The 11636-nt window shown below is 36.1% G+C and overlaps 1 protein-coding gene across 1 annotated transcript in view; it reads right to left on the bottom strand.

Moving 5' to 3' along the window:
- Positions 1 to 638: 638 nt before the first annotated feature.
- CUNH14orf39 (chromosome unknown C14orf39 homolog) overlaps positions 639 to 11636 on the bottom strand; it is a 41395-nt gene continuing 30397 nt past the window's right edge. Inside the window, exons 7-15 of the mRNA XM_019551170.1 lie at positions 11501 to 11629; positions 10932 to 11011; positions 10302 to 10378; positions 9967 to 10031; positions 8893 to 8963; positions 6863 to 7023; positions 4618 to 4753; positions 2579 to 2636; positions 639 to 1738 (exon numbers count right to left, since the gene is read on the bottom strand). Coding sequence (XP_019406715.1) covers positions 1536 to 1738; positions 2579 to 2636; positions 4618 to 4753; positions 6863 to 7023; positions 8893 to 8963; positions 9967 to 10031; positions 10302 to 10378; positions 10932 to 11011; positions 11501 to 11629 — 980 coding nt within the window. The 3' untranslated portion in view covers positions 639 to 1535. The remainder of the gene's footprint in view (positions 1739 to 2578; positions 2637 to 4617; positions 4754 to 6862; positions 7024 to 8892; positions 8964 to 9966; positions 10032 to 10301; positions 10379 to 10931; positions 11012 to 11500; positions 11630 to 11636) is intronic.

The following is an 11636-nucleotide window of genomic DNA, read 5'->3' on the forward strand; positions in this document are numbered from 1 at the left end:
CCTTTAAGCTGGCTGAATAATATTATCTTGCCTTCTCTCACCTTGCTTCCCTTTCTGTATGTTGTCAGTTTGCTGATGGGGAAGAAGTTCATTCTATGGCAAACCTGAAAAATAATCCAACAGAGTTTCAAATTTTATATTGTATGGGATTTGTCCCCCATGCAAGAGGAAGATTTGGCTGTCACTGGGTGCATCTACATGAGACCCTTCAAGTGCAAACTATTTCTACTGTGCATTAGCATGGCAGGCAAACCCCGTGCTAATGCACAGTATATTTAGTCTACCATGCATTAACATCACAAAAAGACCATTTATTTCCACTAATGTGCATTAGTGCTGATTACAATGCGTTAAGTCATTACGGGTACTAAACTTAATGCGATATAACCTGTCATTACAGGTACTAAAATTAATGTGCTGTAATTACAGACACTCCCACTAACACAGTGATTCTCAACCAGGGTGCCATGGCACCCTGGGGTGCCTTGCAATCCACACAATATTAGCACTGTTAGGGGTACAAACATGATTCAGAAAATAAACCCAGAGATTTCAAAAAGGAATCCAGAGTGTTAAAAACATTTTAAGCTGTTATGTGCTTTCTGAGTTCTTCAGATGAATTGCTATTTCCTTTACAGGAAGAAATCCAGTTCTGCCTGTTCTAGAGGAAGTCCCTTCAAATTACTCAGCACTCCCTGCTGGACAGCTGTCTTGTAACCAGCTAGCTGAGAGCTGATGGATGTCTTTTCATCAGATCTGTTTTGTGCTCTTCTGCTTTCACATTTTTTCAAATGGCACTAAATATAATGGAAAGGGCCCTATTCTACTTCCACTATGTCGTGTATTCATCATCTTTGCTGACTGGACAACAGAAGGTAGAATACCCTAACAACAAGATGTTAAGATGTTAACAAAACTGATCCTTTAGAAAAAAATGTGACAACTGACAAAGATGTTTATTTCTAACCTTTTTAACACATTAAAACAATTAATGAATTTATGAATATTGCATTTAACATAACAAATACATTCAAATAAATTTTAATGCTACAGAAAAATAGCTAAATTTATGTTATACTAAGCTGTATAGAACAGAATTCTGCATCATTACATGAAAAAGTGCTGTGTTGTTCTAAGTAGTGGCAGTAGCTTGGGTAAAACCATCCACTACATGCTTTGTTATAGATTAATGTATTCAAACTGGAAGTTTAAAGTTGCATAACACACACTAAATTAACTCAACATGCTCTTGTCAATTGACATTTTTCTCTTTATAACAAGTCCAAGTTTGAAGGGAGAACAGCAGATTTACTGAAACAATACATTAAATAACAAATATAAAACCAAAAAATTGTCTCTAAATATAAATATATATATAAGAGCAATAAACATTTAGATGTTTTTGCACCAAATACAATAATGTATTTTTACATGAAATGACAGAGAAGGTTAAAGGCTTTGTATTTTTACCTAAGATGCTGAAAACACTTGTCAAGGCTAAGTCACAAAAGAATTCAAGAGGAAATAAAATTAATTCAGAAGAATGTAAATGGCTTTGTACTTTGCGATGAAGAGTGAAACCCTTTCATAGAGGAAGACTGCGATGATCTCTGATCCTGTCCAAATGCAAATAGAAAACTAAAGTCATCTTTTCCATCTCCAAATGTGTTAGAAGATGATTCAGAGGGAAAGGAAAATGTAAAGCCATCCTCACTTTCTGATTTTCCAAATAAACTCCCTGCAGACAAAACAAATTTTTACTTAATCTGTTAAATTAGAAAAAAACTCATTTTAAGAATATTGGTATTGCCATAGTATGTTTTCGAAATAATGTCGTGCTTTAATATCTTATTGACTATCAGTATACAATGGTATGTTTATTCATGCATTAGAAATGCTGTTCCAAGGATCTCAGTTTTGAGGCCACTGCATGTAATGAAGATTTCCTGAGACAACTGCATTCATTCCTTTCTGTTGAACTACAAAGCCCACTCTGGCTGTCTACAAAATGAAATATTTTGAAAATCAAGAAGCAGTGAAAATGGTTGTTGGGAGAGGAGGTGATCTCTTACCAAGTTATCAGTAAAATGAAATGCTTACAGAACCATTGCTACAGGCAAAACCACTGTTTGAACCATATGAATTTTGCCTTTCAGAATGTGACATCACATACTTTGTTCTAAAAAAAATTGTATGTACACACACTTCACCATATTTAGCAATTCCTTCTAAGGACTGGCCTTTGAACTCCAGCTGTTCCTTTCACTTTGGTGGTCCTCTCATGGTTTGTTTTAAGCATGCCTAATACTCACCCTGCCTGTCTCTTCTTCTACACCTCCTTTTTCATGAAAATATTGTCCCATCACTGCAGAGCTCTGAACTGAGGATTCATTACTTATGAGTCAGGACAGTTTTGTGTTGGTCCAATACACATGTCAACAATGGACCACAAAATTACAGAGTCACAATTTTACCATTGTGACATTACAGTTTTGGCTAATCAGGGGCCAAGGATCAATTACACAATGATAAATAAAATAGTTTGGCATATAAAAGTACTTATTACTTCCAAACATACCAATATCTTTGTGTGGAGATACAGGATTGACATTTCCTGCAGAATAACATTCATCCATCTGAAACATAGTAACCATTACATTTAGTGAATTAAAAAACTAGAATATAATGCTGATCTATCATCATTTTACATAATCTCAAAATCAATTAAGGTTTTATTTTGATGAAATTGTTATATTTAAAAATATTAAAATTGCATACTTCACTTTTTCAATAGTTACTTAAAAATGTAAATAAACCAGCAACTGAAGCACTAATCAAAACAACGTAATGAAAACCAAAAAAAAGACTTGCTGTTTCCAACTTTTGACCAGCTTTTAAGTCTAGCAGCATATTTCTGCAAACAATTAATATTTTCTTATTCATTTATTCTTTAGGTCAAAAAAGTAATCAGAGGAGGGGAATAATTAAAACTACTCAATACCCCAGAGAAAGAATGCCTTCACAGTCAGTTTCACATATTATTTTGTGTGTAAAGTTATATAGGATACATTAAAAAGAGCTAGTGAAATTAAACATTGCAGTGATGATTAGTTGAATGACATTTAAATACAGGCATCCATAGTGTTGCTCTAACTCAACTGCTACAGATGTTCTGATTCTCAGATGCTCTATCCAGCTGAGGTCTGAGGATGGAGAATGGAGAGGCAAAGTAAATTCATGCTACATTTGTGATTTGCCAACCCTGGGATCAGCAGAGAGCTGATTCAGTCCCCAGGGTAATTAAGAACACTTGCAGGACATAATAAGAGTTCTAGCCATGTGCTTTTACCTCTGGCCAGATCTGCCAAGTTTACACATGCCAGTCGTCTTGTGTAAAGGGCAGGCAATCTGGATCAAACATTACATTAGTACTGGTGTGACATAACATGATCATATTTAGGACCTGCCAACTCCATTTTTTTCTGGATGAGAGAGGAATTTTCTGCTACTATTTATTGCAGAAACTAACCTACCATTAAAATTTTACATTTTCAACCTTTTTAAATGTAAAGCAAAAAACCCTTCTGAACTGGAATTCAGCTTGCATCCACAGACAGACCAGGGGAGTGTCTCTGCTGCTGCTCAGGTCATTCACAAACTCCATCCAAGTGGAAAGTTTTCACTGCTGTTTTCAAAATTTAAAATAACGAAGGCAATGTAATTCTGCTGCCAGTCATGGGTGAATCCAGGGTCTCAGAAATGGGGTGCAAACACATCCCTTCAGCTGTGTGGTGCATGTGTATTGAAGAGAGTTCATTGATTGTTACCACACAGCCCATGGCACACAGCAGAAAGAAGTGTGGCTTCAGCTCTCTGTATGACTTTGTCATGTCAGTGCAACTCCTCATGGGAGCTCCACATGTGCTGTAAAGTCTATGAGCTCACCAGCTGGTCAGTGCAGGGTCTACCTACAGTCCCTGCTGCTGTGCATGCTTCCCCTCCCCAAAATTTAGAGGGAGGGCAACATAAGGGAAAAGTGGTGGCAACAGTGCAGCCCCTGGGTTCTATGAAAGGAGGGGCTGAGCATTGCTGCTGCTACACATAATCTATGAAAGCTTATGGCTTTTTAAAGAAGTTAGTCTCTAAGGGCATCTTTACATATGCTTTAAGGCAGAGGGAAAAACGCTTTAATTAGAGTGGTTCCGAGAGCCACTCTAATTAAAGTGCCTGCACCTTCACATCTATTCAGTGTCCTGTGCTTCAAAACGGTGATGGGGACACTTTAACTATTTTGACAAGCTTTAGTTAAAGTACCCCTGCTGCTATTTTGAAGTGTAGGGAAAATGAATACACACGATGCAGAGCCTGCTAGAGCATGCTAATTAGCAAGCTCCAGCATGTTCTAACGTCTGCTAATTAGCATGAGTTGGAGTAGATGTATAGGTGTATAGATGCCCTAAGGTGCCACCTTGCCCTGCCTTCAGTTTATACAAGAAAAGTAAACAAATGATCTGGTAGGGAGGACAACAGCTGGTGGAAACTTCAGCAGTCTACACTGTCTGAGAATATTTTCCTTTGAGACAATCAACAGCTAATACTCTTAAGAGTCTGTCTTACCTGATCTGATGAATTTTCTGCTTCAAATACAGAAGGATCAAACAGGTTAAAGCCAGGTGACTTCTCTGTGCAGGCCATAAAGAATGAAAAAGCTGGTGATTTTGGTGTTGCTTTTTCAGAACCTGAATTCTGATTCCTGTAGTAAAAGAAAAGTATAAACCACAGCAACATTTTAAGAAAGTTTTAAATTTGTTTTAATATACAGGCATACCTCGGAGATATTGCGGGTTCGATTCCAGACCACCGCAATAAAGTGAATATTGCAATAAAGTGAGTCACACGAATTTTTTGGTTTCCCAGTGCATATAAAAGTTATGTTTACACTATACTGTAGTCTATTAAGTGTGCAATAGCATTACGTCTAAAAAAACAATGTACATACCTTAATTAAAAAATCCTTTATTGCTAAAAAATGTGAAGTGAGCAAATGCTGTTGGAAAAATGGCGCTGATAGACTTGCTTGAGGCAGGGTTGCCACAAACGTTCAATTGGTAAAAAAATGCAATATCTGTGAAGCACAATAAAGTGAAGCGCAATAAAACGAGGTATGCCTGTAGCTACAAAATAGGGTCCTCCCTCTAATTTAATGTAGGTATTCTGCAGTTGAGTGTGAGCTTACAGTGGTTATAGTCAGGTGTTGTTTCACTGATTTTAAGGGGAGTTAAGCCTGACACACAAATATTCAATCATAACCAGGGTTGTTCTTCAATTTTCAGCTCTCATTTTTGTTATTCCTTTTCTTAAGTTTATAGCTTTTACATCGACACTTCTTGTAAAGCAAACAATATTCTTTTAAGCAAGTAATAAGTGTTCCCCATTTTCCAAGAAGGCAGATTAAAGAAGGAAATCAGTCATGTCCAATGTATAATAATGATCATTTGAGTGTTTTCCTGGGTCATCTACAATTCATAATTGTGGCCAGTTAGAGTAAAGAATTTACTACTGATTCTTATTAGCAAACAGGTTTAGAGATAAATGCTTAACATCGGGATCAATAATACACTGTGAAAATGTCCTTTAACAGCAGCTGGAATGCTGCTGTAGCTATGATGATCCAGGAAATATGCAGGAAACAAGATTTTTTTGAGTGATATCATCTATTGAATGCACCAACAGAAGAGGTGGGAGAGATGTTAGATGCGCTTTCAGGCACAAAGTGCCCTTTTAGCGTAGGCATAACTTGCTTCTTTCCCAGGCCTGAGGTAGGGGCACTTTGTGTCCAGAAAATTGCCTAACATCTCTCACAATTTATACTTGGCTCAATAAAAGCTATCACTAAAAGTCTTGCTTCTCTTTAACACAAGGATTTGCATAGTAAAGGAAACATTCAAACTGCTACAAATATGGAGGAAAATTGAGATGAAAAAAACACAACACAGAATGGAAAATGTAATCCGGCATAAAAGGATTATGAAAGGAAGAAACTGGCCTGGAAAGCAATAATGTTGAAAAAGATTGAAAGTGACAAAAGGAAAGTTAAATACAAATATATAATCTAGTGTGGCAGCAAAATATCCACTGCAGTGTTGGATTAGGTAACAACATGCACCATAAAGAGTACTGACAGAAGACTGAATGATTCATCATTGCCCAAGTCATCCTCCTAGAACAGGGTTGCCTTCTTATAGGCTTCCTTCCCCCATCATGCCTTTCAGTAGTTGGTTCTTTAGATGTGGCAAAGCAGAAGTACAGCTCTTAAGAAGCTATTTAGTAGCTGCCTTCAGTTTTCTGTAGCACTCTGTCCTCTATCTAGTGAATATTGTTTCCCTCCTTGATTCCTGTTGTTGTTCTTGAGAAGATAATGCATTGTTATAAAAATTCCTCTGCAGAAACAAATATTCTTTCTCCAACCCTTTCTTTACTGTATGTTTTGTAATGAAGAAATAATTGGATTTTCACAAACCCAATTACTCTCATGACAAGAGTGTGAGATCTTACAAATATGATCTCATACACTATCAGGCAGAATGACAACCTGAACTCTGAGGGGGGAGGCACGAGTGCCTCAAATTTTAGAAATATAAGGGATAGTCGGTCTGTGCTGAATGTGTAAATATTCTCTTTTCTTTCAAACTGTGCGCCACTCTGGAAAAAACCCGTATTTGAAATACGCTAAATTAAATCTGAATATTGTGTAGAGTTTGCTTATATGAAAAGTGTCCTTCCGTGTCACAATTAACGGAAACATCTATGCAGTACAAATCAACATAAGCTCACAACATTTAAATAAAAAATGAAATCCTACAATTCAAATGGAGGCGTTTTAGGGAACCGGGCTTTCTTCTCATTAGATTCAGGTGTTCTTATAAATGCAGGCATCTCAGGGGTTCTTGGAAAATTCACAGTTCCTTCTTCTGCTGTATTGGGATTATCCTCTGTTGATCTAAAAGATTCTGTGGGTATGTTCTGTTAAAGGAGAGCCCAACGTTATAATGGGCATGTTTACGGCATATACAACTTAAACAAAATAATCAATATTCCTTTTATTCAATATACATATTGAACCAAACTGATTGTGTGTGTGCGTGCGCGTGTGTGACTGTTTTAAGCTAAAGAATCTTACATTCAAGAAAAATAAGGGGACTTTAATAAGAATCTAATAGTCTACACACAATAGTTATTTGTGTATCCCCTTTTATCTGGATTATCTTTGTGAATTGTGATTATAAGAAGAAATTTGAAGAATCTGTAAAGTGTAAACATAGATTAGATTCAGTTCAACTTTATTAATTGTACATCATTATGCAGCACTGCAAATCTCAGGCTAGAACTGCTAGATCTAATGCTCCTAACTGCAATGGAAAGGAATATTGTTTTAATACTTCCTAGTGGAATTTGGGAATATCATCATCAAAACTTGTCGCTTTCCTGTTTTATAAGTCATACTTATTCTCTTAACTCAAACTGCCCCGAGTCATTTTTTGGGGAAAGCAGCGTGAAAATCGAATAAATAAAAATAAATAAAATATATTTCAATTAATTGACAGATTTTCTCTTCCCAAAACAAGGTTTACATTTGGAACTTTGATGTGGATGCCTATTATGATGCGGGTGAAACACATCCTTCTCCACAAGTTGCACTCTAAAAGGGAGCTTTTAACAGAACTTAAAACAGAGGTTATCAATAAGTAAATTCTTATGTTTTGAGCACAAGACAAAATAAAACACCCACAAAAAATTCAATTTTTGTACCTTTGAAACACTACTGAAAAACTGGGTTTAGCTTACTGAGTAAAAATTGAATTCATGCAAGATGCCTTTAATGCCTACTCTGAATGGCCCCCATCCTGCACTCCATACTCAAGAACAAGTTGTACAGATAGGAAAACTCAGCAAGTTTTAACTAAACAAATAGCTAAATGCAATGCTAGCAGTCTAACAAAGACCAATTTCCCCTTCTTGCTTTGGATTGTGTAATGTGTGGATTCAGAAGACTGAGAATGAATGCTACTTGATGGGATAAGAATGTGGATTATTCTTTGATTTTAGCTGTAATGGTCTCAATGATATAAACAATCATTAGGTTCCAGAATCAAATTCTTTATACTTGTAAAATCAGAGCATCCTTGCCCAACCCTGTCCACACTTCTTCCACATTCAGCATTCAATACTTTTTCCAGGCTGTCACGGCACCTTATGGATTAAACGTTCTGGCTGCTTTGCTTTGCAGTCACAATATCCATTGGATTTCTGTCACTGAGGGATCCTGCACTCTCCTTTATGTGGGGAGAAGCCTACATCATCTTCTTTATTCAACTATTTGGAATAGCAGTAATTCTCTTGCTTAGTTAAGCATCGAACAGAATCTAAGGAAATCTCATATATATACACATTTGAATTTTTAGATAATATTTTTTCCTTAAAGCTATAGAAGTCTGTCATTTACTTGGGGTTCTAGATTCAAGAACAAATCGAGTGTCACAAAAGAACACATTTAGATACTGTAGCCATCTGACTACTGACAAAACTCTATTTTCCTTTTGAAAGCTCTACCATTCATGAATAATATTAGTATAGCATTTAAAACATTATCATATCTGGGAGACTGTTTGGTGAATTTAAATTATCATTGAGTGCCAAGTAGCCATTTGGAAGAAAAATATTTTTATGCCTGAAAATACAGTTCTGTGAGTAGACAGATGGTTGTACTGAAAGCTATCAAAACAAGAGGCCAAGCCCTGCTTTCCTATTTCTTCCCAGTAGTCTCACTGCCAACAAGATAATGTAAGTACTCCAATGAAATAAAAAGTTATGACACAGAAATGCTTCACTTACTTGAGAGACATGTAGAGAATCTTTGGCCTTGCTTGCTTCTTCCTTACCTCCACACTCAGCATCTTTATTTGCTAAACAAAGAAGTTGTTATCATTTGTACTACAAACTGTAGAATTTCTTTGTAAAAGATAGTGCAGCTAAAAAAAGCACCAATGATGTGGGGAAAGAGTACTTGAAGAAAGCTTGTCAATGCTATGTTGCTATTGAGAGACCTAGTGAGAAGGCAACTAGCTGGTGTAGGTGCAATGTGAACAGGATACTCAAGGCGTGATAGAACAGATCTTAAGAAAGAGCAGAAAAGCCAGGCTGGGAAACATAAATTATACAAAGGGAAATGAAAAATGTTGGAAGACATGTCATATTAAATAGCAGAACCTACAATCTATGCCCTAAGAGGTCCTATTTACTGTAGCATGTGGGGAAGTCTAGTTAAAATCTTCACTTCTGCAAACTTTACTACAATCTGACAAGGGTTTAATCTGACAACACTATGCAAAAGGAATTGAAGCCAGACCTTGTGCCATCTGATTTTAATATTCTAAGTTTATTTGTAACTACTGCTTCACTCATTTCTATTTTATTTTGTACTTGTTCCATTTGTATTTTACAAACGAATACTGATGCCTTTACAAATTACTGACAAGACTACGTTTAATGTGCGTATTCTCTCAGCTTTGCCTTTTTACAGGTTTGTTTCCTTTATTTAATGTTTGTTGTCTCTCCTTTTCAAGTGTTATATATCAGCTCTTACTATGACCATTCAGGCTCCTGAATAAGTTAACTTCTTACTTGTCCATTCTTTCTGTTTTCTTGAACTGTTTTAGACAGCCTTTTAGAGACTGACTTCCATCTTTCCCCTGCAGTTTTTGTCTATAATTTCTAGGTCAGTAAAATATCCCTGCACTAAAAACATAAATTGACTAAGTGACCTAAGCAGAAAGTACAAAAATGGTCAGGGTGAAATCTGGCACATCATCCTTTATTTTCTATTCAGTTATCATGTATTTTATCCAGGTATACAATAGATTGCATTTTGATAGCACCTTCCATCCAGTAATGTCAGTGGTACTTTACCTGTTATCACAGCTTCATTTTCAAACCATTGCTTGGAAGTTGTCTGCTTCTGAGGAGAAAGCAATCTAAGCAAACAGAAATAACACTATCTGAATTTGTCCAAATGAGGATAATATCTGTCAAATCTGTCATAACTAAAGCAGGACAACTGCCCTGGCTGCCAACTGGAACTGGCTTTTGCCACAATCACACAACGGTGATTGCAAAGGCAGCGGCAACCTGAAGTCCCTGTGTGCGGCAGCTGGGCTGGGCACCAGGCTGCATTATTATGCTGCTGTGTATAATCATCATAATCTATCATTTCAAGAATGAAAACTACTTAGCTGAAAATGTACCTGAATTGCATTTGGTTTTCCCTGGATGGAACTTGGGCAATTTTTGGATGGTTAGTCCTGGTGGTATCACTGCATTTCTAAAACACAGGAAAAAATGTGAATGGAAGGAATACACAAAATTGTTAAGTTACTGACATCCTGATTTCTCCCCAAACTATGCAAATTCATTCTCTTTTCTTATATTTATAAGTAGAAATAAACCTCCAAAACGTTGTTATGCCACATGTGTTTGGATTACGTTCTTTAGTTTAAATTACATCTAGTTTAAAGTTTTTGTCTGTCCTGGGCAATGGGTTGGGTAGTCACAGTTGTGTGTTACATCAACTTTGGAAAAGGGACAATGTTCGAAGACCGAGTACGATTACCAATATTGCATAATAGCCATCTGCCATAACATTCAGTCACCCCATATTTTTGGTTGCACTTGAAATAATAATTTAAGGAAGAAAGAATTCTTATTACCAAACTATTTCTTATTACCAGTTTCTTATTACCAAATCCTGAGCTATTTCCTGCATTATCTAGTTTTAAGAAAGTGGCACTGGGAATACTTTAAGCACTTTCAGTTTAAATAAGCAAGGCCACAGAATGTATTTTACTCATGTCCTTTGTGAGAGGAGGGCTACATACCTGTGTTTCATTTTCTAGTTGGCTGGAGGAAACACTGGTAATTGCTGAATGATCCATGGGATTTTCTCTTTCTTCTCCAACTAAATTATTCAATAAACATAACTTAACATTGTTAGAGTATTATATATACACAGCATGCCACAGTTAAATTGAACTTGTGAGCAAAACTAATCAACTTTGCTTCTTATATTGATTTGAGGGAAATGTATCATATAATATGTGAGTATCAGCCAGTTCACTGTAGAATAATGTATGCAGTTAATGTCTGTTATATTGGGCAAACTTCACCAATGAAAAATTTTCCGATACTATATGATGCATCTACCTAAAATGAGTAAAATATTATTGTGTTATTCATGACAAATACATGGAATCATAAGTATGGGAGATTTTCAACGAAAAAAGAAAAATTAAATGTCCAATTTCTACTGAAAGTTTAGATCAAGCAACCATAGTGGAGATGATGGGGTAGATTTATTGTCATGGTTCCTATATATTGATTTAGTATATAAATGAAGCTGATATAAATTAACCTTGTATAAAAATGTAATCGGAAATGTACATTATACCTGCTTGTGTCTCTTGCAGAGATTGTCTAAAAGTCCTTATAGACTGGACAAATTTCTGAGGAATGGAAGGAAGATGTAATGGCTGCTGCTGTTGCTGTTTCTCATGTACTAAATATGGATTTTCATTCTCTTCAAA

This window comes from Crocodylus porosus, unplaced genomic scaffold, assembly GCF_001723895.1.
Source record: "Crocodylus porosus isolate Cpor-Errol unplaced genomic scaffold, CroPor_comp1, whole genome shotgun sequence".
Classification (NCBI taxonomy): domain Eukaryota; kingdom Metazoa; phylum Chordata; order Crocodylia; family Crocodylidae; genus Crocodylus; species Crocodylus porosus.